General features: G+C 38.7%; 1 protein-coding gene across 1 annotated transcript in view; it reads right to left on the bottom strand.

Moving 5' to 3' along the window:
* GPR39 (G protein-coupled receptor 39) overlaps window positions 1-25,676 on the bottom strand; it is a 291,771-nt gene extending 266,095 nt beyond the window's left edge. Inside the window, exon 1 of the mRNA XM_001369456.5 lies at window positions 24,515-25,676. Coding sequence (XP_001369493.1) covers window positions 24,515-25,367 — 853 coding nt within the window. The 5' untranslated portion in view covers window positions 25,368-25,676. The remainder of the gene's footprint in view (window positions 1-24,514) is intronic.
* Window positions 25,677-26,559: the final 883 nt, after the last annotated feature.

Below are 26,559 nucleotides of genomic sequence, written 5' to 3'. Positions count from 1 at the left end.
CAGGAACCAAAGCTTGAAAGGTCTAAGTAAGAGAGGGGAGAAATAAAAAGAACAACTACTTCCTATCTTCGGTAGAGCTACACAAGGGAAGGTGAGAGATTTGATCAAGGTCCAGAGGTGAAAAGTAAGGAGGAAATCCCCTTCAGTCTCTAGTTTCTGCTTTCTTCCCTTGATAGATATTATCCTGATCCCCTTAGTACATTGGATGAATAAGATGTTCAGTTTCTTCTGGATTAATAAAATCTATTTATTCTTTTTGGTATTTAGGAATGGTAGGTTTAGGGTAGAGGGAAAATTAGGAAATCCCCAATTTCTATTTTAACCTAAATTCCCCTCAGGGGTTGAGGGCTCAGGTCTGGAGACTTGAGTCCCTGGAGAGATTGTGCAATCAGGCTGTTGTATTTTCCTGATATAGAAGGATGTACAGTTATTGAAGAGATCAATTGAAAATCTTCTTGGGTGAATAGTCTCTTATCTTCCCCAAAGGGAAAAAGTCTCTATCCACTACTGAGGATGGATGGCTAATCTGATTTTCTTCAGATAGATGAGGGATCACAACAGGTTGAGCTCAGCAAGATGCTCCTCTCCCTTCAAGTTCAAAAGAGAGAAGAACCCTCTTCCCAACTGCTGATCTCCTTTTCTTGGCTAGAGGTTCTAGCTTATCCTCTGTTGACAGCAGAATTCAATTCTCTTCCTGAATGATGTTTTCCTGCAAACCAAGTCCTTGCAATGCAGTCTGTAATTCTCTCATCCACACTGGCTAAGAAATAGAATGGTAGTTCAATGGAATAGATTAGATACACAACCAAGGGTAAGTGACATTAGCAGTCTAATTTTTGATATGCCCAAAGATCCCAGCTTTGGGGATAAGAACTCACTATTTGACAAAAACTCCTAGGAAAACTGGAAATGATATGACAGAAACTAGATATAAGCCAGTATCTCACACCCTATCATACCCAGGTAAGGTCAAAATGGGTATATGATTTAGACATAAAGAGTGATACCATAAGCAAATTAAGGGAGCATAGAACTGTAAGATATATGGTGAATTTATGATCAAACAAGAGATTTTATTTTATAACAAATTTCTCTGATAAATGTCTATTTCTCAAATGCATAGAGAACTAAGTCAAATTTATAAAAATACAAGGCATTCCACAATTGACAAATGGTCAATGGATATGAACAAGAACTTTTAAAATAAAGAAGTAAAAGCTATTAATAATCATGAAAACATGTTCTAAATCACTCAATTAAAGAAATACAAATTAAACCAACTCTAAGGTACCACCTTATACCCTTCAAATTGGTCAAATGACAGTAAGGGAAAATTATAAATGTTGTGAAGGATGTGGCAACATTGGGGTACTAATGCATTGATTATGGAGTTGTGAAGTGGAGTTGTGAAGTGATCCAGCCATTCTGGAGGGCAATTTAGAATTATGTCCAAAGGGTATATATATAAATATCACTACTTATTACCTTTTACACCCTTCATTGCACTCTACAATTCAACAATACTTGTCTATTTGCTAATCCTCAAAAATGACACTGCATCATAAATGTGTTCCCTTATAACTTTCATCCATTTCTTGTTTCCCTGCCCCCTAAGGTCAATTCTATTCACCTAGCTCTCCTGGCTTCTTTAGCAAATTAACTTTACTCTCAATATCAGCCTTTCCCTATCTAATGGCCCCTTCTCTGCAGTCCACAAGAAGGTTCATGTCTCCCCTTAAAAAATACTTAGTAGATCCTACTATCTCCTTTAGTTATCAGTATATATCTCGCTTCTTCTCAACTAAATTCCTAGAGAAAATCATCTATACTTGGTGCCTCTACTTCCTTTCTTCTCATTCTCTTCTTAACTCTTTGCATGACTTCTGATCTCATTATTAAATTAAAACTTTCCTCTTCCAAATTACCAATGATTTCTTAATTGACAACTCCAGTGGTCTTTAAAGTCTTCCTCTTTCATAACTTCTCTGTAGCATTTGACACTGTTTGATACATTTGAAAGTTTGATACATTACTTTCCTGGAGACTAGCTCCTTTTCAGGCTTTCATGATACCATTTTCTTCTGATTATATTCCTATATTTTCAACTGCTCATTCTCAGCCTCCTTTGCTAGTTCTTCATCTAAGTCATACCCACTAACCATGTGCATCTCCTGAGTCTCTGTTCTTGGCCATCTTCTCTTCATCTTCTAACTGATTTCACTGTTGATGTTATCCAGTCCTATTCTCTCTCCTAAACTTCCATCATATTCCACCAGCTACCTTATAGACAAATCAAAGTAAATTCCCAGAAGGCTTCTCATATTCAACAAAAAACATTGTCTTTCCCTCTCCTCAACTTCCATATTACTTTCAAGGGCATATCATATTTACCTTTATAGCACCTCTCATTTAAGTGCCCTTTCTACCATTAACATGACCTTAACTTTCCTTCAAGCCTTCATCATCTCTCACTTGGCCTATTGTAATAGCCTTCAAACTGGTCTCCCTGCCTCAATTTCTCCCTATCTTAATCCATTTTCCAATGAGCTGCTAAGGTGAGTATTTCTCTGGTTCATGCTTGACTATGTCATCTTCACTCTGTGACTTCCTCTTGCCTCCATAATCAAATGTAAAGTTCTCTGTTCACAGTTAAAGTTCTTCATAATCTTGCCTCTTCTCACCTTTTCAATCTTGTTACCTTTTACTCCCTTCAACTGTACTAGTCCACTTGCTGTTCCTCAAACATGACACTGTATCATACATGTGCTCCCTTATAACATTCATCTCTACTTGCTGCTCTGCCCCCTGGGGTCAATTCTATTCCCCTATCCCTTGAAAATCATTCCATTACTTGAAGATTATGTGTCCCTTCATCCCTCCCCAACCTTTTAAATCTTCTCTTTTCTAGGTAACATTGTTTCCTTCAAACAACTCATATACGTGGCAAGTGCCACAACTATCTTGTCCTGTGGAAAGGAGCATGCACTGTGGGGAACCTGGAAATTGTATTATAATGTTTGGAGTCAGAGGACCACGGCTTAAATCCCAAGTTCTGCTACTTAATAAATACGTGATTCTAAGTAAAGTCAATTCTCTTCTCTGGGATTTGTTTTCCTCTTTTGCAAAATGAAGGGTTGGATTAAATGATTGCCCAAGTTCTTTCTGAACATAACTCCTAAATGAGATAAGAGGACAACACCTCCAGTAGACTCGTACCTTGATGACTTCATCTGACATGAATGTGAGCCTGGTGTCTCAGACTGTGGCAGTGGAACAAACTTTCAGGTCCTACCCAGCTAGAGTATCTTCATTTAGAACAGTGACTTTGTAAGTGGACACACTGTGGCATGGTACTAGATTGGGGCATAGAGAGCCTGAGTTCCAATTAGAGCTCTGCCACTTAGTATCTATGTGACTTTGGGTAATATGCTTCACCTCTTTCAGCCTTATTGTTCTCATAGCATAAAGTAGGCCGATTAGATGATCTCTAAAGAATCTTCTAGGTCTAAAATCCTATAAGAGGTACTGTGTTTTATAGGTCTTTGTGTGTCCCATAGTCAGTGGCATGCTAATAAATGTTTAATGATCAACTCTCTAGGAGAAAAACTATATACATATGTATTTTTAATCTGCATCATTAACATTTTATCTCCCTTTTTTAAAAAAACTAAATCAACAAAGCAATAAATCAAGCCCTGATTTGTAGATTTTGCCAATTTCTGGGATGTAAATGTTCGTACTGAATATTTAATAATTGGCTCTCATGTGCCAGTGCAGGTTGGCTATACTCCATCCCTGTCCATGGGTCATAGTATGTTCAAATGATAGCTACTCAAAAATATTTATTTAATAACTGTTGGAGGAGACTTTCAACTGATTAGAGCCTAGTAGATTATGGAAGAGGTAAGTCTGGAGCAAAGGTCTGAAGACAGAGAGATATGGACCCATGAGAGAAAGAAGTGACAGTTCCAAAGAGATTTTCTTCAGTATCTTAGGAGAGACCATTAATCACCAAGGCAACTCATTCACTGATTGTGACAAACCGTCTTTTCACTTAAAAAATCAAGACAACTCAATCATTGGTTTTTTTTGTTGTTGTTTTTTTGGATAGGCAAACTGTGGCCATCACTTTGATGTGATAGTCTTTCAAATGTAATTTTTTAAAGACTTCATTTCTTGATAATTATATCTAATAATTCTTTGGAAGATATGATAATCAAACACATTTGGATACAAAAATCTATAAAATGGTGTCATCTCATTTCTTATAAAGGAGAGTAATTTTTTTCTCCTATTGGAAAAAAAATACATATATGCTCTCGTTATATAGACCTGCTGAGTTTTCTTCCCCCTAACTGGGCCAGCTAACTTTCACTTCTGCATGCATGGCTTTATTTTCAAAGCCACTTCCAAATTTAACAAGTGGCTTAGCTCCAGTAATGTTAACAGCCCAATTTCTCACACTGTCTGTCATACATGAATAACACTACTGCTACCCAGCAACATAGACACCCCTAAGGAACACAATGCAAGCTGATGAGAAGTGGGGAAAGCACTCCTTGCTCAGGGACCACTACAGTACAAAGCTTGTGCAAATAGAGATCTTGTCAAGCTCTACAAACTGGCGGGAAACACAAAAGGTCAGGATGTGCATACATGTGTGAATCTGATATGCTACTCTTTTTTTTTTCAGACTTTACACTTCATTGGGGATTTTTTTTAGCCTTTCTTTTTCCACCTGAGATAAATGAGAAATGTTTCAGGGAGTATTTCCTGAGAGGAAGCATGCTGGATAGGAGAAACATAACTTGGCGACAGAACTCTTTGGTTCAAATCCTGGCTTTGATAATTAGCTATGACTATTAGCAGATTGCCTCACTGCTCCAAGCCTATTATCTTGATTATAAAATAGAAATAATAAAAGACGGCCTTGCAAGGTTGTTTCAAGGAAAGTATTTTGTAAATTGTAAAGGGCTATATATAGGTATTGTTTTGGTCATTCCAATCATGGCTGAATCTTTGTCACCCAATTGGGATTTTCTTGGCAAAGATATGAGAGTGGTTTGTCACTTCCTTCTCCAGCTCATTTTTCAGAAGAGGACATTGAGGCAAATAGGGCTAAGTGACTTATCCAGGATCACACAGCTAGGAAGTGTCTAAGTTAGAATTTGAATTCAGGAAAATGAATGTTCATAACTCCAGGTTGGGCTAACCACTGAACAACCTAGCTGCCCTAAGAAAATGTGATCTATGACTAAATACTTCTTAGAGTTTCAATGAAGAGTATTAAGGCTCCCTAGAGATGAAGCAGCTTACTGCACCGGTATCAACCACCCCATTACACAAACAGGGCAAATTTTCATGGTGCCAAAACAACTACTGTCCCTTAAGGGTTTCCAGAATGAAGCTTCTAAACACTGGGTATGTTTTGGATGAATGAATGGCTGAATCAAGTATTCATTAAACACTTATTGTGTGCCAGCCACTATGCATGCCCTGGAGGTAAAAATTACAAGCAAAACAAAAAATGTACACATACTTTTAAGTTTAATCTGCCTTACTAACATTTTCTTTATTACTTTCTTAAGTTTAGATGATAAACAAAGCAATAGCCTCAAAGGAGCTTACATGAGGGAAAATAATTCAAAACAGGTAGATAAAAATTGGGATGGGGAGGGTGCATTAATGGCATGGCTTGGAAGTGTCCAGGCAGAGAGGTGCAAGTCTAGTTCTGGGCCAATGAAGGCAAAAACTCACCTATTATAGCCCAGAATGCTAGGGGCAAAATCTAGGTTTCCAAAAGGAGCAGATGAGACAGCATGGTTTGGAAATAGCTAAGAGGTTGTAAAAAGAGCATATATTTGACTTGGATTCAGGACTGAAAGATTTTTGAAATCATCTAGGCTAATTCCTCTTCTTTTCTCACCTCTCTCCCCTGCCCTTCCATGCTGTATAGCTTTTAATCTCCCACCTACCTCCAAAGACAACATAACAAACATTTAGATAATTAAGGCCAATTTTCTATGATGAATTATAATGGGATATGCAGTGTAGTATGGGAATATAGTCACAATCAACAAGCATTTGTTTAGCACCTACTATGTGTCAGACCTAGGCACAGAATTATGAAGGACAAGACTATCCTCAAGGAGCTTACAGTTTACAATTTACAAAGATTCCTATAATTAATCCTGGTCCTTCAACAACTAAAGGATGTTTGGACTTCTCTTAACTATTCTCTTTACTTAGATTTCTGCTTGACCTGGGCCCTAATCATAACAGTTCTCGTTCTTTGACTATGAAGATGGCTGGTCAAAGTGTGCCTTCACAGATCCCCAGCATCTGCCCCCTCTCATATGATGAAGAGCTAAATCCTAAGCAAAGGACAGGACTTTCCTCCTAAAATCTAATCCAGTTATTTTGGAATTAGGCGAGTGGCTGTTCTGTGATCAGTACCATGCTAGATTCTGTATAAAATAAAGAAGATTTACAAGTAGGAAGTGTCAAGTGATAAGAAAACCACTCGCCTGTAATTAGCCATTTTTTTTTTTGCTCCACACAGGCACTTCTGAACCCTTTCATTACCATTGACATTATTCAGCAACCTCTCTTCTTAGATCCACATCAGTCCTTCAAATATCACTCTATTCAGTTCCTGGTAGGTTTTATCTCCCGGGGATCAAGTCATTCTCTCTCTTTTTTTCAAGTAATGCAAAACCTGGAATACAGCCTGCCTCCCTAACACAAACTATGTTATCATGCTTAAGGAATTCATTATATAAGATAATGTCACTTAAACTCCCTGGCTTATTCCTGGAATGATTGTAGGATCAAAGATCTTGAGCTATAAGGAGCCTTGAAGGTCACAAAGTCTGAGGCCAATGATGAGGAAACTGAAATGAATAGCTATTAAACTTGTGAGGCAGGATTTGAATTCAGATCATATCTCAAAGTAGAGGACTCAACCCATTGTTCCAACTAACTGAAGCATCCCTCTTTTCCCTGAATGTAAAGGAGGAACATACTATGAGGTGAAAGACACCACCAATGAAGTACCCTCTCTCTTTAGGTTAATTGTGAAATAGCACATCCCTTCTCAGACTACAACTAATCCCAGGAAGCCATTCTTCTCCCTGAGTTAGCCCATTATTGCCTAATTTGACCACCAAGAGTTGCTTCTCTTTCATCTTTTCCACTAAACCTTGAAATGCCTTCAGGCCCTGTGTCCTTTTCTTACTCTCCTCATCAACTCCTGGAGCTCTCATCCTTTCTTCCCCTGCAAGGGTATAAGCTAGCAGAGATGTTCAGCAAAGTGACCTTGGAACCTCAGTGGAGAAGAAACCCTCTCTGACATCCCCTCCTAGATAGTACCACCTAGGGCAAAGTCCAAGTTGCCCCTTCCTAATTAGACCTCGATGGTCTGAATAAGGAAACAAAACTAACACGTCCTGTCATTTCCTTCTCACTATACCAGTGAAATAACTGGTTAATGTCATTTTCACTGTAGGAAGTCAGGATGGGGACAGATTGAAAAAAGGAGTCACTCACTGTGAGTTGTCAGAGAATAAGGTATTAAAAGGGATAGCTTAAATATACCCCCTGAAAATTCTCACTACAAATTACAGATTCAGCTTTATAGGACTCCTTTCTAATGGAGAAAGCTCTGAACTTTAGATTAAAAGACCCGAGTTTAAGTTGAAGCTCTCTTACTTGTTGTATGACCTTGGTCAAGTCACCTAACCCTCTATAAGCCTCTGTTTCTCTATCTTGCCCAAGTCATATGAGCAATCAAGTAGCTCAGAAGGGAAGGTGTACCTAGAGGAGGTGAGTTTTTTCATAAATCTGAGATGGTCTAGGGCCAGGGAAGATAATGAAAGGAGAAAAACACTTCCAGTTCTGGTGGGAGGTCTTCCAATTATGCACAAAAAAAGGAAGGTCATCCCTGGAATTAAGGGAGGGGAAATAAAAGTATGCTTCCTAGAAGAGGTTATATTTGAAAGGACTTTAAAATACTGGCAACAACTCAATTGGCAAGAGCGGCAAAAGAATGAATTCTAGACATAGGAAATGGACTGAGCAAAGGCATGGAGGTTTGTTCAATAGATAGAAGAATCGGGTTTGATTGGAGTACACAATGCATAGAGGAGGGTAATGAGAAAAACGATGAAAAGTAAAGTGAATTAAGTTTTGAAAAAACTTAACTTCCAGGCATGTGAGGTGAGATTGAATTTTAGTAATAAGTAATGGAAAGCCACCAAATATTTCTGAGCAAAGCAGTAGCATGGCTAGATCTCTCTGTAAGGGAAAAAAAATCTGGTGGAGGTATCAAGAATGGATTGGAAAAGGGAGCTAATAGAGGCAGGGATACTCGTAACGAAGTTCTTTAAATAGTTCAGGTGGAGGATGAATGCTATATACTAGGATAATAGCATTGGAAATAGAGAGGAAGGAACAAATGCAAGGGATATTGAGAGGTAGATATGACAGAGCTTAGCGACTAATGGAACATGAAAGGTAAGGGAAAGGGAGAAAATCAAAGCTAGCCCCAAGGTTACACATATGGAAGACTGGAGAAATGGTGATGCCACACACAGAAAAACAGCGTTAGGTTTAAAAATAAAGAAAATAAACTTGATTTTAATTTGAGGTACTGAGTTTCTGGCAGAGAGGTGAGAAAAGAAGTCAGAATTGGAGATATATGCTTGGGTGTCATCTAGGCAGACGTGGTAATTAAAACCTCGAGGTCACTAAGGGAGAAGGTGTAAAGAGAAAAAGGAATGAATGAATGAAAAAAAATTATATACTTACATGTTAAACACTGGAAGGAAGAGAACCAAGGACAGTTCCTAAGGGGAATACCTTTATGGAGTGAATGGAACAGAGGGATAGAAAGAAGAGAATAAGGGTGAGAGTAAGGTAGGAAGAGAACAAATCTATGAAAAGAAAAAATATCTAGTAAGAGGGCCAGCAATTTCAAAAGTTGCAGAGAGGAAAAGGAGGATGAGGAGTGGGGGACAGGAACAGAAAGAGAAAACGTTGGTTGTGGCCATGAAGAAGTCATTAAGAACTCTTGATAACAGTTTCCAAAAGAACAGTGGCAGTAGGCCAATTATGAGCTTACAGGAGCCATAACAAAAAAGCAATTTGTAATTATACAAAGAAAGCGACCAATGTATCCAAATCTTTTGAGATCGAAATTTCAGTGCTAGATATATGCCCAAAGGAAGTCAATAACAAAAAGAAAAGCCTCCTATACAGCAAAAATACGTAGAGCTTCTCTTGGGAGAGTAAAAGAGCTGGACATGCAGTAGATCATCATCAATTGGGGAATAACTAAAGAAGCTCTGTTACATGAATGTAAAGGAATGTCACTGTGTTGCAAGAAACAAATAGGCACAGATAGACAAATGTAATAATGCCAATTGAAAAAAGTGGAACCAGGAAAACTATATAACAATGACTATGACAAAGTAAATAGAAAGAACAAGAAGAAAGCAATGAAAGCTGATTGCTATGAAATTGTACTGATCAAACCAGGCCCCTAAGGAAGAGCTATGAGAAAGCATTTCCCTCTCTTCTTTGCAGAGGTCGGGCACTATGAATATGCAACATTGAACATAACCTCGGAAATTCTTCACTGTGCTAGTTTTGCTGATTTTTTCTTCTTTTTGATTCTATTATAAGGGATGGTTCTCTAGGGGAATGGAGCTACACTGGGAAATATAGGTAGTGTAAAAGCAAAAGATGTCTACATAAATTCAAGAAAACACAGGACTGAGGAATAAGTAGATGCCAAAATTGAGACTTTCTGTGCCAGTAACTTTTCCAGAAGTTTAATAATGAAGGGATGGGAAAAGCAATAGGACAGTGCCTAGATTTAGACAATGGAAAGATCATTTTGAATTGAAATGGTTGGGAAAGGCTTCAGAGAGAACATAGGACTCCAGTTTATCCCTTAGAGAACAAATAGAATTAAGAAATTGGAGCAAATAGATGGCACAGTGGATAGTGCGTTGCATCTGGGGTGAGAGAGAACTAATGGATTCCAATCCAATAAACATTTACTAGGCACCTACTATGTACCAGTCCCTGTACTAAGCACCCTGGAAAATTTAAGAACAAAGATAGCCATTACCTTCAAAGAGCCTACAATAATTTGAGGGAGACAACACACAAAGAAAGGCAGGAAAAGTGAGGAGATGGGAACAGATACCAGGAGGTACTTAGCATCTACGGTAGGGTGGAGCATCTTGCTCCATGGAATTAAAAGAAATTTTAGGGCAGGCAATGCAAAAAGGAGTAAGCTGAGAAAGTCAAGCTTCTATCCCCTATAAAAGAAGGAATTTCATACTCTGCCTCTAGCCCTTCAAATAGAAGGAAAATGAGGCTGAGGGAGGTAGTATCAATAGGGACTTAAGTAAGCAGCCTGGTGGTGAATTTAGAAGAGGTGAGTTTATCCTAGGAAGGGTAGCTTGTTCCCTGGAGTTAAAAGCAGCAGAGCAACAGATGAAAAATAGAGTACATTCAAATTTGAAAGACCTGAATTCAAATCCTATATGCCTACTAGCAGTGTGAACCTGGCAAGTCATTTGGCCTCCACTTGCCTCAGTTTCCTGGACTGTAAAATAAGGACAATAACTTTATATCTCCCTGGGGTTTTGTGAGGATCGAATGGGATATTTGTAAGGTACTTAGCACAGTGCCTGACACATAGTAGGTACTTAATAAACACTGGTTTCTTTTCTTCCTATTTCATTATTTAGGGCTTAAAAAATTCCTAGCAGTACACCATTTGGTACTAGAAAAACTATATATTAAAAACCAGTAATGATTCTTGCCCATCAGGAGCAGACAATCTAATAAGGGAGGCAAAAAAACTTTAAAAAAATAAATATGTAATTAGAATATGACCATAGAAGTTGTTCTGTTATTATTTCCTGGAATGTAGTTTGAAATATATGCTAAAGAATGAAATGTAGGGAGTCCTTTAAAGCTCTTTACAAGTGGTGGTTTTTACAGGTTCCAGACACTTAATTATGATTAAGTCTATAATGTTATAAAGGTAAAGAATTCCCTTGTTAGTAAATGATGACAGTTCGTGAAAAAATATTGTTCAAGTCCTTTCACAGTCATAGCACTTGTTAAATGTACTTTAACAAGGCTTGTTAAACACAGTCCTAATCACTTTCAATTCATGGGAATTTCTGCCAGGTATATATGATGGTGACTTCTGCTAGGTACATATGGTTGAAGTTACTCTTCAGGAACCAGTGAGCAGAGCATTTATTTGCTTCAGGCAAATAAAAAAGGCATTTCCCTCTTTGCTGTCTTACTCTTCTAAAAGGCTTCAAAGGATTTAGATTCTTTGCAAAGAAATCTCACCTTGGGGTCAAAACTAAACAATTTCTATGAGCTCAGTTTCTGTGAAATGACAAAATTCTTCAGCACCTTCTCCCAAGGGAAAATGAGACATTACCCTCTGATGCTGAGATTGTCTTGTGTCAGATTCCTTTTCCTCCATGGATTCATTCACTTCAGCAAATATTTATTAAGTATCTACTATCAGTCAGTCAGTCAACTGATAAAAATTTGTTGAGTGCCTACTATGTGCCAGGCACTGTGCTAAAGGTTTGGGAATTAAAACAAGCAAGGGAGGCTCAGCTAGGTGGACTGAAATACCAGTGGATTGAGAGCCAGGCCTAGAGATAGGAGGTTCTGGGTTCAAATATGGCCTCAGATACTTCTTAGCTGTATGACCCAGGGCAAGTCACTTAGCCCTGTTTACCATAGTTTCCTCATCTGGAAAATGAGGTAGAGAAGGAAATGAATAACCATTCCAGTATCTCTGCCAAGAAAACCCCAAAATATGGTCACAAAGAGTCTGACATGACTGAAACAACCAAACAAAAACAAATACAGTTCTCAAAGAGCTCACAACTACCAAGCATAAGACAGGAAGTGGGCAGAGGGTAGGGGGAAGAACCCTTTCCTATGCCCACTTTAAACCAAGCTTGCAGGAATTAGATGGAAAAAAGAGCAAGGATGAAGCTCCCAATCAGGTTGCTAGCACACACCAAAATTGCTGAGCTCAATAAGTAGCTATAGCCAAAGACTGGAAAGGCTGAGCTGGCTATTGACCTTCACCTTGCAATATTTAGAATATAACTGAGGGGCAGAGAAATGGAGAAAAGGGAGGGGGAACCTAGAAAATACATTTTTCCTCTCTCCTTTATCTTTACCCAAATATCAGATTAGTCAAAACTGATATTCTTCAAGCAAAAAAATAGAGAATGAATCTAATAAAGGAGTAGGGAGTGGAGTGAAGGGGCATGTGTTCTACTGATTACATGTCTGAGGATGAATGAATGAATGAATGAATGAACAAATGAAATGCCTTTTGATGGATTTAAGATGCAGAATGAGACATATTTTTGGAGATAGTCAATGGGAGAATTTTGTTTTACTATGCATGTTTTTAGTTGCTTGGGTTTATTCTTTCCACTCCACTCCCTCGGGGAGTGAGTAGGAGTAACATAAAATAAATATTTATTAATTATAATTTAAAATGAAAAATCTGAAAGAGTTTCCTATGCATGTAGCATTATGCAGATAAAAGCCTTAAAAGACAATAGAGGGTAGTGGATTAGGGCACTGGATTTGGATTCAGGAGATCTAGATTGAAAATCTCACTTCAGACAATCACTGGCAAAGTGATCATGGATGCCTCTTAGAGCATCAGTTTCCTCATCCATAAAATAAAAGTATTCCAACTTCTACTTCTATTTACTCTCTTACAGCATTGTTGGGAGGTAACTGATTCATAAATCTTAAAATGGATTTTCAGGGATTGCTATAGTTATCATTCTAAAGACTCTGATTGGCATTAAAAAGGGGGTATGAAACAAATCATTTAGGCACTTTCCTAGAAAACCTGAGTACAGCATATCTCCTGCTCTCCTAAACATTTTTCTAAAAATTATCCAAATAGGAGCAAAATGGCAAATGTTGGAGGGGATGTGGAAAAGTAGGGACACTAATACCCTGTTGGTGGAATTGTTAAATGATCCAACTATTGTGGAAAGCAATTTGGAATTCCCCCCCCCACCCAGAGAGCTATAAAATTGTATATCGTCTTAGACCCAGCAATGCTGGGTCTATTTCCCAAGGCGATCAGAGAAAAAGGAAAAGAGCTTATATGTTCTAAAATATTTACAATAGGCAGCTCTCTTTGTGGTGGCAAAGAACTGGAAATTGAAGGGATATCCATCAGTTGAGGAATGGTTAAACAAATTGTGGTATATACTTGCAATAAAATATAACTGTGCCACAAAAAATAATGAGCAGGTTAATTTTTTCTATGAAAACTTAGAACAAACTACATGAGATAATGAAGAGTGAAATGAGTAGAAGCAAGAGAACATTATACACACACATATATATATATATGTTTGCTGGATTATGGCTTCTATGTTATAGGAAGGGGAGGAAGGGGCTGAAATACCTGGAAATAAATTATACTAATAAAAAATTATTCAAATAGGTCAATTTGAGATTGAATAACTCTTAATCAACAAGTATTTGTTGAGTATCTCCTCTGTTTGAGGCATTGTAGACAGATTAATGATACAAAAGAAGCACAAGATAGAGCTCAGATCCTACAGAGCTTTTAACCAAGCTGGAAAAAAGTAGTAAGGCAGAAACACATGAAACAATTGGCAGCGTATGATGGCACATACCTATAATTGCAGCTGCTGGAGAGCCTGAAGATGGTAGTTCTTTTGAGCTCAGGACTTCTAATACATTAATGTGATGAACCCCATCCAAACCTCACCACAAAATGGGGTCCACCAGACTGCCTAAGTAGGGGTGAACTGGACCAGATCAGAAAAGGAATGGGTCTAAGTTTCCATGCTAATCAGACTGGGATTGGGTCCATGAGGAACCTCAATACTTCCATTCTGGGAGAGATAGGGAGTTCCAGTCTTTTAAAATAAAACAAAGTAGATGACACTAACTGCTAATGGATAGAATTAGTGTTGAAAGGGACCTTAGAGATCATTCTTCATTAGGAAGATGAGGAAATTGATGCCAGAGGGCCAAAGAGCCCTTGCCAATAGCAATACAGGTAGAGAGTAGAGAAGCCCATGTTCTCTAATTTTGGAAAAAACATGGAAAGACCAAAATGAAATTATGGCATGAAATGAACAAAACCAAAAGAACATTAAATACAGAAACAAAAATATTGCTTGAAGAATGACTTGTGTATGTCCCCCTTCAGATAAAGAACTGATAAATGGAAATAAGACATATATATGTACATATATATCTTTTCTGTCAAATGATGCCTTATTTATTGGGAGGAGGAGGAGCAGAAGGGAGAGAGTTTACCTGGGTATTTGAATGAATTACAGTTCTGCTTTGGAACACATCAGATTTCACACAAAAATTATAAAGCCTATATTTTAGAAAGTTAGAATTTCTGTTTTTCAATCCTTCCCTTTGCATAGTAACAATTTTTTTAGGTATTTTCACATCTGTTTTGCCATTTGATCCATACAGTAATATGGTGTGTATTTTTCCATCATGAGAGTTATTTTTTAAATATACCCATAAAGACACTCGGGTGGTGAGACACAGAAAAGTGCTACCTATATGTTAAGCAATTTCTCCAAAGTAACAAGTGAGTTAATGGCACAGCTGAGATCAGACTCAGGTCTTCTGAGTTAGTTTAGTCCAATTTCCACTAGACCACAGGCTCTACATTAGCGAATTCAGTTTAACATTTATTAAGCACCAAGTGTGTGAGAGGTACTAGGCTGGGTGTTGGGAATATACGCGTGAAAAATAACAAAGTCCTTGCTCTTAAAGAGCAAACAATACTCTAATGTGGAGAACAAGACGTATGATCAAATAACTATGGATAAAAGGTCAGATGGAATCGTAAAGGGCAAAGGAGGGGTTCTGACTGAGTCTTATAAGAAATATGAAGAGATAGAAATCATTTTGATCTGGTTAGCATGAGGAAAATTTTCATGTGGTCCAAGATCCTGGTTTTGAAGAAAGGGAAAGATTTCAGCAGATGAAGGCATGGATGAAAGGAAGTTATAGTGAAAAGAGCACTAGCCCAAGAGTCCAAAGTCCCAGATTTTAGAGTTGTTTATGGCTAATATCTACCTCAGGCTACTTATTTCAACACTCTGAACCATGACTTCCTCTTCTACAAAGCAGAAAGGCTGGGCCCTCGATCTCACATACTTTTCAGCTCTAAAGTCTTAAATTATAAAATTATATATGCTAGATATGTGTAAATTAATGGAGGCTAAAGAGAAAAGGACACTCTATGTTAAAGATATATTAGAGGGGAGAGACTGGATGCAGAGAAGCACACCAACAAGGTTGTTCCAATAATCCAAGTGTGTGGAGATAAGGGAATAAGTGGAGATGGTGGGCATATGAATAGAGAGGATGGATCAGATGCCAGGGAAATAGCTAAAGGAAAATTACAGGATCATAGCATCTAGGACTGAAAGGAACCTTAGAGATAATTTAGTCCAGTGACCTTATTTAAATGATGAGAAAATTAAGATCCTGAAGCGAAAGGACTTGCCCAAGATCATACAATTGGTAGGACTTAGCAAATGATTGACTATAGACAAAAAGAGAGAGGGAAATGAAGATTTATTCTTTTTAAAAATTGATTCTTTGTGTGGTTCTACTGCCTTATTCCTTTGTGACAGGTAGCATTCAGAAGGCAAAATGTCACGTTAAAGCTAAACTACCCTTGAAGGACAGGTTTGCTAATGAATTAGGGATTGGACTTCAAATTGTCCCTTCCAAGAAAGATATGTATTGCTCCTGCAGAGAAGAAAATCCTACAGACAAGTTGATTACAAACAAAAGCAGTATTATTACACTTGTCTGCCACTTTGATCAAAAGAAGCAAGCAATTTATGACTGAGAAATGACTCCTAAAAAAGTAAACATGAATTACTGAAAGAGAAAGATTGATTACATGAATAGACAGACTTGTAAGACAGGGCTGGAGAAATGAAGGTGATAATCTGGATAGCTAGGGTCAAGATACACAATTTCCTGAATATCTACATTTTCGAGACAAAAATATGCATAAAGGAGTGATTTATTCATTCAGATCCAAATCATTTGGAATTTAATGTGATCTCATCAAAGTTTTTGCTAAAAAGAGGCAGCCCGTAGTAATAACAGGTAGACAACAAGGTTTAAAATTGAGAGAGATTTCAGTTCAAACAAAAACTCCGACATTGACTGACTGTGCAACTCTGGGTAAATGACTTAACCTCTCTGCTGCTCAGTTTTCTCATCTACAAATGTGAGTGTTGTGGACTCAGTAATCTCTATGATCTCTCTAAGGTCTAAGTCTATACTCCAATGATATGTTTTATGCAGTGGCTTAGCAAACAAACATGTAAGTCAACAAATGTGTGTAGGGAGAGTATGCTTTAAATTATTTAAGAACATTTTAAGTACTTTCAAATGTTTGAAATGTAGCTATTGACCTAAATCAATTGATATTTCATTACTAATCTTTCTTATCTAATTATTAAAGGGCTTTGTTTGCCTGGTTCTAGTTACCATATGGTCTTACAAACAACAAATACTGTATTTCCTTTAAATGTAGGGTATTCAGTTTTATAGTTTTAATCAGTTCAAATCTACCTTAAGACTTTTGGGACAAGCTATATTTAGCTATTTTACCATGCTTGCCCTTAACCTGTCTGAATTAGCCCAGTGTGACTCTTCTAGCTGTATATGCTTACTTAAAAACAAAAAAACACACTTACCTTCCAACTTGGAATTGATATTGTATATAGGTTCCAAGGCAGAAGAGCAATAAGGGCTAAGCAATGAGGGTCAAGTGACTTGCCCAGGGTCACACAGCTGGGAAGTAACTGAGGTCAGATTTGAACCGAGGACCTCATATCTCTGGACCTGGCTCTCTTTCTGTTGAGTCACCCAGTCGCCCCCTATGCTTACATATTTTTATAGAGAAAATACCCTAACTAAAGACTCTGGAAGTTATCACATGCAGATCTGGAAATTCCAGTTTGTCTCCAATAAAGCAAGTTTAACTTGTGCCCCAGGAAATTGTGAAAGAGCTTGATAAAAAAGTAGAAACCAGTACTGGAGGGTCCATGGGAAGACAAGCACATAAATGCACCAATGGTCAAGCTGTGAATTGGTCTGACTATTCTGACAAGTAAATTTAGAATTCTGAGAGAAAAGTGACTACATTTTGATTCAGTTTGATTTGATTCAGTTGTCTGACTACTGAGGACTAATCCCAAAGAGGTCAAAGAGAAATAGAAGAAATCCTACGAATATACCCAAATATTCACAAATACATGTTTTATGATGGGCCCCTCAGAAATGGAAAGTAGAACAATTAAACAAATTGTTGTATACAAATATAATGGACATTTCCCACATCATTTAAAAAAAACCCACAAGGGAGCATCTGGGTGGCTCAGTGGATTGAAAGTCAAGCCTTGAGAAGGGAGAGGTGGGGTCGTAGGTCCTGGGTTCAAATTTGGCCTCAGACACTTCCCAGCTGTGTGACCCTGGGAAGTCACTCAACCCTTATTGCCTAGCCTTTACCACTCTCCTGCCTTCAAACCAATGCACAGTATTGATTCTACAATGGAAGGTAAGGGCTTAAAACAAACACCACAAATATGAGGAAATGAGAAGAACATGAGAAGACTTGTATGAACTCACGCAGAGAAAAGAAAGTAGAAGCAGAACAAAGTACACAATGACTAAAATAATATAAATGAAAACAACACTAAATGGCAGCCAAAGTCTCATGGAAGACAATGACCAATACTGTTTCTAGAGGAAGGTCCAGAAATAACACATGCGTCCCTCCTCTTGGTAGAGATGGGTCTAGAGCCACCAGCTGACACATACTCCATTAAATGCTCTTGCTGTTTCTATAGGTTTTCCTGAATTGTGCTTTCTGACAAGGAAGCTAGAGTTAGGGGTCCGGGTAGGGAAGGAGGAAGGATATCAGGAAATGTAGGTGGTGGTTTCAAAAGCAAAAGGCATCACTTAAACTTAAAAATCAAATGAAGTCTAAGTCTCTTAGTCCTCACATCCCAGTAACAAATATTCAAAGCAATTAGTGTTTCTTCTGATATAAAGGCATGGAATTGTGATCCAGTAACACAAGGTCTTCTTGCTCAGAGGAAAACTGTCTCTCTAACCTTTGTTAACCAAACCTAGAAAACCTTTCCAAACAGGAGAGTAAGGCTGTTATTGATTTTCATGGAGATCGCTGACAACAGACAAATAGACGCTCTAATATTTCCAGGAGTCTGCACTTTTGCATTATCATGGTCCCCGCCTGCAAATTGCTTGAGAGATCCTCAGCAACAACAGTAACTACTCTTACTCTGTCTCACTCTCTCCCAGAGTTTCCAATTTGTTTTCATTATTCCCCAAAGCAGAGTTCAACTAGGCAGAGGCATGGCAGTGAAAGACACAAGAAGGAAAATTAATATTTCCAGCATGGGTTTCCTCATAATGCAGAGATTTATGAATTTCTCTTTTGTTATGCAGAAATCATCCTCTTTTATAACTGGAGAAAGAAAATTTTAATTGTTTTTTTATTGCCTAAAGAGAGCTTCAAAGACATCTTGCTCCATGTCGTCATTTACGTTTCACATTAAATGCAAAATATGTTTGAAATGAGCAAATATTTGATTTAATTTACTCCATCTGTTAAATGAAATGCTAAAAAGACAACTAAGTCACCACATTAAATTCAGCGATTTGTAAACAATTTATATGTTCATTTGTTTTGGGTTAAAAATGCCCCCAAAGCATCATTTTTATGAAACCCACAAAGTAAAAGGCATTTGTATTAATCTGATGGATGCAGGGCATGATTTCTTCCTTTTCACTTCATTAATTTATTTCCTAACTCGAGTTAATTAGTGAGAATCATATTTTTAAAGCTATTTGAAAAAAGAAGGCATGGGAGGAATCTGGCAAACAGCTTTGGAAAGCTAGCTACAGAGAGCATAGTCTAAATATTAGTCATTTCTACCCCCAAGAAACTCACAAACGGAAACGAATTACCCTCAATAATCTAACCTGTTGAAAAGGAGGGGGCAGACATGTAGGCTGAACGAAACAAACTAGGCTAAATGATCTCTAAGGTGACTGCCTCTCCTTGGAAAATTCTGGGATCCTAATCCAGGAACTCTGGGTGGTTTTTTGGTTTGTTTGTTTTTTAACCTCAAGGCAACATCATTAGTGAGGGATGAGGTCTCCATTAGAAAGCTAGACACAAACTCCTAGAACATAATCCTTGGTCAAAATTTGAAAAGAAATCATTCTTAAATAATTCTATAGGTTTTCAGTTAGGAGCCCTGAGCTAGTAGTTCCCAACTTTGAATGTGAGGATCACAGGCCCATTTTGAACATTTGAACATCAAGGATTGGCATAGACCCTTCCCCTACATGATAGTATATAAACTATTAGTCTACACTGAGATTATATAAGGTTCCAGAAAGTTATCATCAATTCAATAATACACTTTCATGAATTTGTATTTGATCCATCATCACATAATTTAAAATAGTTATACACGTATGTATAAAGTAAATGCATTTATTCAATCTACTAAAGGTATATTTGCTTATTTATCATACTGAATAAAGATACAAATTATGTTGCAGCTAAATAAAAAATCTTTAATGAGCATGTGGATTCCCAGACTCCTTCCAATAACTCTGCAGGCTCTGAAAGTCCCCAGGCCAATAACAGCTGTGGTAGACAAAACTGTGAACCTTGCCCCATTCCCTTTTCCTGCCTCTTCACTATTCCCAACCTCACTCTTCCTACTTTAGAAAAGGAATTTGGTTTAGTAGAAAGAAGGCAGAAGTCAGAAGAGCTGAGTTCATATCATGATTCTACCAATTCTTATCCATGAGACCTTGAGAAAGTCATCTTTGTGAATCTTACTTTCTGCAGTTGTAAATGAAGAAATTGGACTAGACAGCCTCTTAAATTCCTTCTAACTCTAATTCTGTGACCTATGAAGACCTCTGCATTCACATGAAAGAATTAATGACTAGAAATAGCTTAAAGTAGTATTTCCCAAACTATGTGCCACAGAATCTTAGTTTTTCCCAGGAAATAAAAAGAAGTTCCATGAGAAAATGTGGATGTAAGCCAGTAATCATTTTCTCTCTAAATATTAGCTATAAAGGTAAGTTATGTAGCAAAATTTTCTTTCTTGCAATGATTTTTCAGTAAGAAAATAAATTTTATTAAGTCTTTTGTTAAGAAATTTCATAATCCCCTTCCCCAAAGGGATATACCAATCTCAGATTAGAATTAATGGGGTCATAAGCACATTGGAAGACCCAAAGCATTTACTAGACAAATAATTCTTTAAAACCTTATTTAAAGTGTTATCTCTAGGGATTAGAGGGAAAATGGAATTTAAAATTTTATAAGAATTAGCCATACCACTGCTGGGTTTATACTCCAAAGAGATAATAAGGAAAAAGACGTGTGCAAAAATATTCATAGTCACGCTCTTTGTGGTGGCAAAAAATTGGAAAATGAGGGGATGCCCTTCAATTGGGGAATGACTAAACAAATTGTGGCATCTGTTGGTGATGGAATACTATTGTGCTGAAAGGAATAATGAACTGGAGGAATTCCATGTGAACTGGAACAACCTCCAGGAATTGATGCAGAGTGAGAGGAGCAGAACCAGGAGAACCTTATACACAGAGACTGATACACTGTGTACAACCAAATGTAATGAACTTCTCTATTAAGTAGCAATATAATGATCCAGGACAATTCTGAGGGATGGATAAGAAGAACATTATTCACATTCAAAGGAAGAACTGTGGGAGTAGAAACACAGAAGAAAAACAATTGCCTGATCACATGCGTCGAGGGGACGTGGTTGGGAATGTAGACTCGAAATGATCACCCTAGTGCAAATATTAATAATATGGAAATAGGTTTTGATCAATGACACATGTAAAACCCAGTGAAGTTGCTCCTTGGCTAGAGGAAGGGGTTAGGAGGTGGAGAGGGAAAGGATATAAATCATGTAACCATGGAAAAATATTCTAAATTAATTAAATAATTAAAAAAAAAGAATAGCAGGGTTCCAACTGCTTCTGATGCCCACCATGTCACCTAATCTCCCACCTCCTCATCTGTAAAATAAGGAACTTGGACAAGATCCCCCCCAGGTCTTTTCTATCTCTTTCTTATGGTCCTTTTAATTAAGGGAATTCTGTCCTACTAAAAGAAATTTCATATCCCTAAGTCAGGGGGGAAAGGTGTATTCATTAGAGTGTATTTCTCCCAGCTAATGAGATTAGAACAAGACTATACTCACTCCAACTGTGTAGGAACAACTAGGACATGATAACAACAATGATACCAAGAAACCAGAGATCATTTATTCTATTATTCTCTATATGTGCCATGAGGTTAATAAGACAGGGCTTTGGTTCTTTATTTTCCAGAAGCCCTCAAGGATCATCTTCACTTGTTAAGTCAGTGGCAGGGCCCAATGAGAATTCAGCTCTTGGCATTCACAAGTGCCTTATACATACAAGATTTCCTCAGAAATCTAACATTCTAGCTCTAGGACTTGATTCTTGGATTTCCTCCAGCAAAACACAACAGGAAACCTAAATACATCTCTCTCAGGCTTGTTATTGCATTCTGATCATTACTCCATCAATTTTTTTTCCATAAAATACTTTTTTCTCCTCTGACACTCAAGAGCCCTGGAGTGGGAGTCAGGAAACCTGGGTTCCAAGTAGGGCTCTTTCCTGAATTTGTGTACCCCTAGGTCATTTGGTTCCCTAATCTGGTGTCAGGACCCACATTTGTTTTAAATGAGGAAACTATCTGAAGTAGATGCTCCCTAAAAGTCCTTTCAGGCTTTATGATTTCAGAGATAGTATGGTATTATTGGAACAGTGACAGATTTGGAGTCATAGGATCTATTTTCAAATCCCACCTCTGCTATTTATAGAGGCAGCTAGTTGGTTCAGTGGATAAAGCACTGAACCTAGAGTCAGGAAGATCTAGTTCAAATCTCGTCCCAGAAACTTACTGGCTATGTAACCCTGGGAAAATTATTTAACTTTAATTTTCCTTAACCCACAAGAGAAGGAAATGGCAAACCACTCCAGTGGTTTTGCAAAGAAAACCTTGCGAACAGATGTCCACAGGGTCTCAAAGAGTTGGAAACTAAACAATAACTGCTACTTGTTACCTTTGTGACCGTGGGTAAGTCACTTCACTTTTTTAGGCTTCACTTTCCTCCTTAGTAAAATAAGGGAATTGGACTAGATGACCTCTAACCCACTCTAAGTCCAAGATCCTATAACTGAATCACACCTCAGGTAAAATCCCAAATCCTGAAAGTCCTTAAAAGTCATTTTCTCAGTAATATAATGACTTCCATAGTACATTATACATGATGAGCCAATCTTTTCAAAGAATGAAGAAGGCCCTTAAGTACACATGAATAATCATAGAAGTTTGGAAAACAAAAGATTCTCATCCTCCCTTAATTTGATATTTTCAGGGATTGAAAACAAAAAAGTTCTAGCAATCTGTGCATTCCTTCTGGTTCTACTCAACAAAAGATCACTGCTACATTTGTAGGCTATGATGAAGCAGACAGACCACTGTTGTCACCCAAGTAGTACCCAGGGAAGGCATATCAGAGAACTCCAGCTTTCTGAAGAAGGCTCCAGATGGTGGCAAAGAGAGCATCTGGTGCTGGTGAAATAGCACCCTCTCTAGAATGTGTCTGATCCAGGTAGTTCTCTGAACACAGGAGAAAAAATGAGAACCAAAAGAAATTAGCCAAGGAAACAGACTCTGGGGCAAAGGAGGGACACTTCACAATTCAATACAATAAACATTTATTAAGTTCCTACTGCAGATACCAATACAAGAAGGAAATTTGTCCCTGCCCCCAGAAACTTGCATTTTACTGAAATAAAGAGGTAAACAAAATGATGATACCCTGACATTTATACAGCCCTTTTCTGCAAAGCATTTTTGCATACATTTTCTCATGTGATCCTCACCAGATCCTTCTGAAGTATTTAGAATAGGTAAATTTGGTCCTAGTTTATATATGAAAAAAATGAGAAGTTATACATTTAAGCACCCACACCAAAAACGTATAGTGATGCCTTTAAGAAATGTTAGCTCTCCCAATTCCTAGCCCAGCATTTTAATTTTTTAGTCAGGACCTATGATGCAGGGAACTCCTCCATGAGGACATTACTTCCATCAATGACAATTAGCAACTGGTCAGAAACTTACAGTCTAAAGGAGATGCCTAGGGCATTCACCGAGACTTCAAATGACTTCCCTAGAGGCATATAGCCATAATGTGTCCAAGATAGAACTTGAACCCAGATCTCCCTGACTCCAGATAAACTCTGTCTACTATGTCTTGCTACCTTTTCCTTAAAAAAAAAATCTAATGATGCCTTCTGCTCTTCCAAGAATTAATTTTGGAAATTATATATATGTGTGTGTACATATATGTATATGTATGTATTTTCCCCAGTCATAATTTTAATTGGAATCATCACTGTGAGCCCTGGTCTAGTGCCATACAACACCACTGGAAACATGTTCGGACTGTCCCATTTCATACGACTCTACAGTAGTCCTGAAGTTCAAATGATCACATCCAAGGAATTCTCAACATCTGACATTTAACCTACAGTACAATAATCTGCCTGTACTTAGCATTAATATACAGCATGGAAAATGAAAGATTCTTACAGCATAAACATTAGGAACTTGTCAAATCTTCATAAATAAACACACAGTGATGAGAAGAATGACAATTCGACTTCATCTTCATACGAAGAGAAGAAACAGCAAATGAGTAGGGAGATCCCATGGCTGCCTGGCCAGCTCCAGGAGGCTTTAGCCTCTGCTGGGCCTAGTTCAAGGCCCATCCAATCTGGTGTGAACCAACACAGTCAGAAGAATCACTAAATCATTTGTACAGATAATACATATACACTCAAAATTCTTAGTGCAGTCATAAACCATTAAACCTTACAACTGTACTAAAACTTTTGGGACATTCTCTATATACAAAAATATATTTTCCAAAAAAATAGAAAAAAGAAAAGAAAGAAAAAACAATTAAACAACACTAGCCAACACAGTGATAGCATACGACCATGCCTCTAATCCAGTGTTCTTCCCAGAGTCAATCAGGTAGGGAGGCAAGGAAGGAAGAGGAAGAAGATGAAAAGAATCAGATAAATTCCTAATATTGCTTCTGAACTTGTCAAACTAAGCCCAAACCCAGCTTTATGTAAAGGTCTGGCTGCTGGACTTCAAATACTTGATGCTGCTTTTAGCTCAACTCACAGATTTGGGAAGGAGGCTCAAAAATCAGGAAGGAAGGGCATGACCACCTGCCTTCCAGGACAGACTCACCTAGAAAGATGATGGTCTGCTTCCTGGCTACTTTGCTTTCATCACTCTCTGTCTTCCTCAGCTGATGCTGCCCTTTCACTGCCAGGGTGCCCTTCTTCCCTTTCATTAGCACTCGCATCATATTTCGGCACATGAAGGCCACCAAGATCAGGACCACAAAGTAGATGATGAAGGCACTGAAGATGCTGGACTGGAAAACTGTCCAGCGGCTGGAGAGGCTGGTGCAAATGGACATGTTGGAAGTCTCGGGATGCTCAAGGTGTTGATTCCGAGAACGATTGCAAAGGATGCCACGGTGGTTGGGCACCTGCACCAGAGGGTACTCGATGCCCATAGCAAAAATCAGGGGTAATGCCACCACAGCGGAGGTGACCCAGACAAAGCAGATCAGTAGCTTTACCTGACAGGATCCCGAGACTGCCTTGTATCTGAAGGGGTGGCAGATGGCCACATAGCGCTCAAAACTGAGAGTCAGCACGTGCAGGAGGGTGGCATAACTGCATGCTTCAAAGAGAAAAGTGTGCACCTTGCAGGACCAGTTATTGCTAGTCGTGGTCAGAGGGTTCCAGATGATACTGTAGAACTCCATTGGCATGCCAATGAGGAAGACCAAGATGTCAGAGCAAGCCAAGCTCATCATATGGTCTGCAACTGCCTTCTGCAAGTAGCCTTTCCTCTGAAGCAATTGAGTTACGCGGATGGTGACCCCATTCCCGAGCATACCCATCACAAAGATGATAGAGTAGACAAGGATGAGAGTGATCTTGATCCAGGTGGCCACTTCAAACTCCGGGATGTGGCTGTGGTCAATCACGTGGGAACAGTCATAAGTTGAATCTTTCTTGGCAGCCATGAGCAGAGAAGTGGTAAGCCAAACCTTATTTCCTCCAAGAGCAGGCCCCCTAAATCTCTTTCCTCCTGACTCAGCAGAGCTCCTAGGGCAGGCACCCCAGTGCAATGTTCACCTTATCACTTAATCCACTTGGGGGTCGCCCTCAGCTGAAAATTTCTTGAAGAACTTCAGCCCAAAAGAACCATGGGAAGAAACACGGCAATCAAGGCTTTGAGAGTGCATGGATCATTGTGAAAGAGAGAACAGAAAAGGAACGTTTTCCGCCAGTCTGGTTAGCCAAGAGAAGTAATCAGCCCAGCAGTGGGTGAATGTCTCCGCCTCTCTTGCCTGGGGACTAACTGGGGACTAACTCCACCTCTGTTCAGCCCCATCCAGTTAGTTTTCTCTCTTTCCTAGAGCAGTGAAGGAGGGGGACAACTGTTGTTAATCATTAATGAGGAGCTTGATCAAATACAGTATAAGCTCAGTTTTGCGGACAGGGCTTGGCTCCTGGCAAAGGAACCACCTTCCCTGAAATCAGATTGTTGCTCTCCTTGCACTGGGTGAGGTGTCGCTGAAACCTCTCCTTTCCTTCCCTCCGGTCCCCAACCCCCAGGCTGGACACTGGAAGTCCAGGGGGATTCTGGTCACCCATTCTCTTTGACTTTGAATCCAAGGATCGATTTGGATGCTGCTAACCGCCCTCCCTCTCCTTGTGGAAGTCCACACACAGCTAGGCACTCATATACACCCACGGGATAATTCCACCACACCCTCGTCCAATTCTCAAAGTTGGGTAAGAGCAGGAATCCCTTGGGCTGTATGCTCTGGCTTGGGTAGGAACACCTTCTCTAAAACAAACATTCAGCCTCTCCAGCGCCATGATGCCTCTCTCTCCAATCAGCCAGAGCAAGCGGGTTTAACAAACCCTTGGCAATCACGCCTTTGGGGCACTTGTTTTGTTTTTAATAAATACTTAGACTCAGTCCCTTGAGCTATCTGTCTCAGAGGGTCAGATCAGGGCCCAAACCAGGCTAATGGGATCCCCTTAAAGCCTTTTCTGTTCCCCAAAGCCCTAAGACCATTCAGAGCAGGGCTTTCTAGAGCTCACTCCTCCCATGAGGGTATACAGTGGAATGGCACTTTTCCCTTTTCAGTCTCACTCCACAGCACTCCGGGCTCTCATGGTAGCTGCAGGAAACTTTTAATTGGA

This window comes from Monodelphis domestica, chromosome 4, assembly GCF_027887165.1.
Source record: "Monodelphis domestica isolate mMonDom1 chromosome 4, mMonDom1.pri, whole genome shotgun sequence".
Taxonomy (NCBI): Eukaryota; Metazoa; Chordata; class Mammalia; order Didelphimorphia; family Didelphidae; genus Monodelphis; species Monodelphis domestica.
This window is presented reverse-complemented; position numbering and strand designations above follow the sequence as displayed.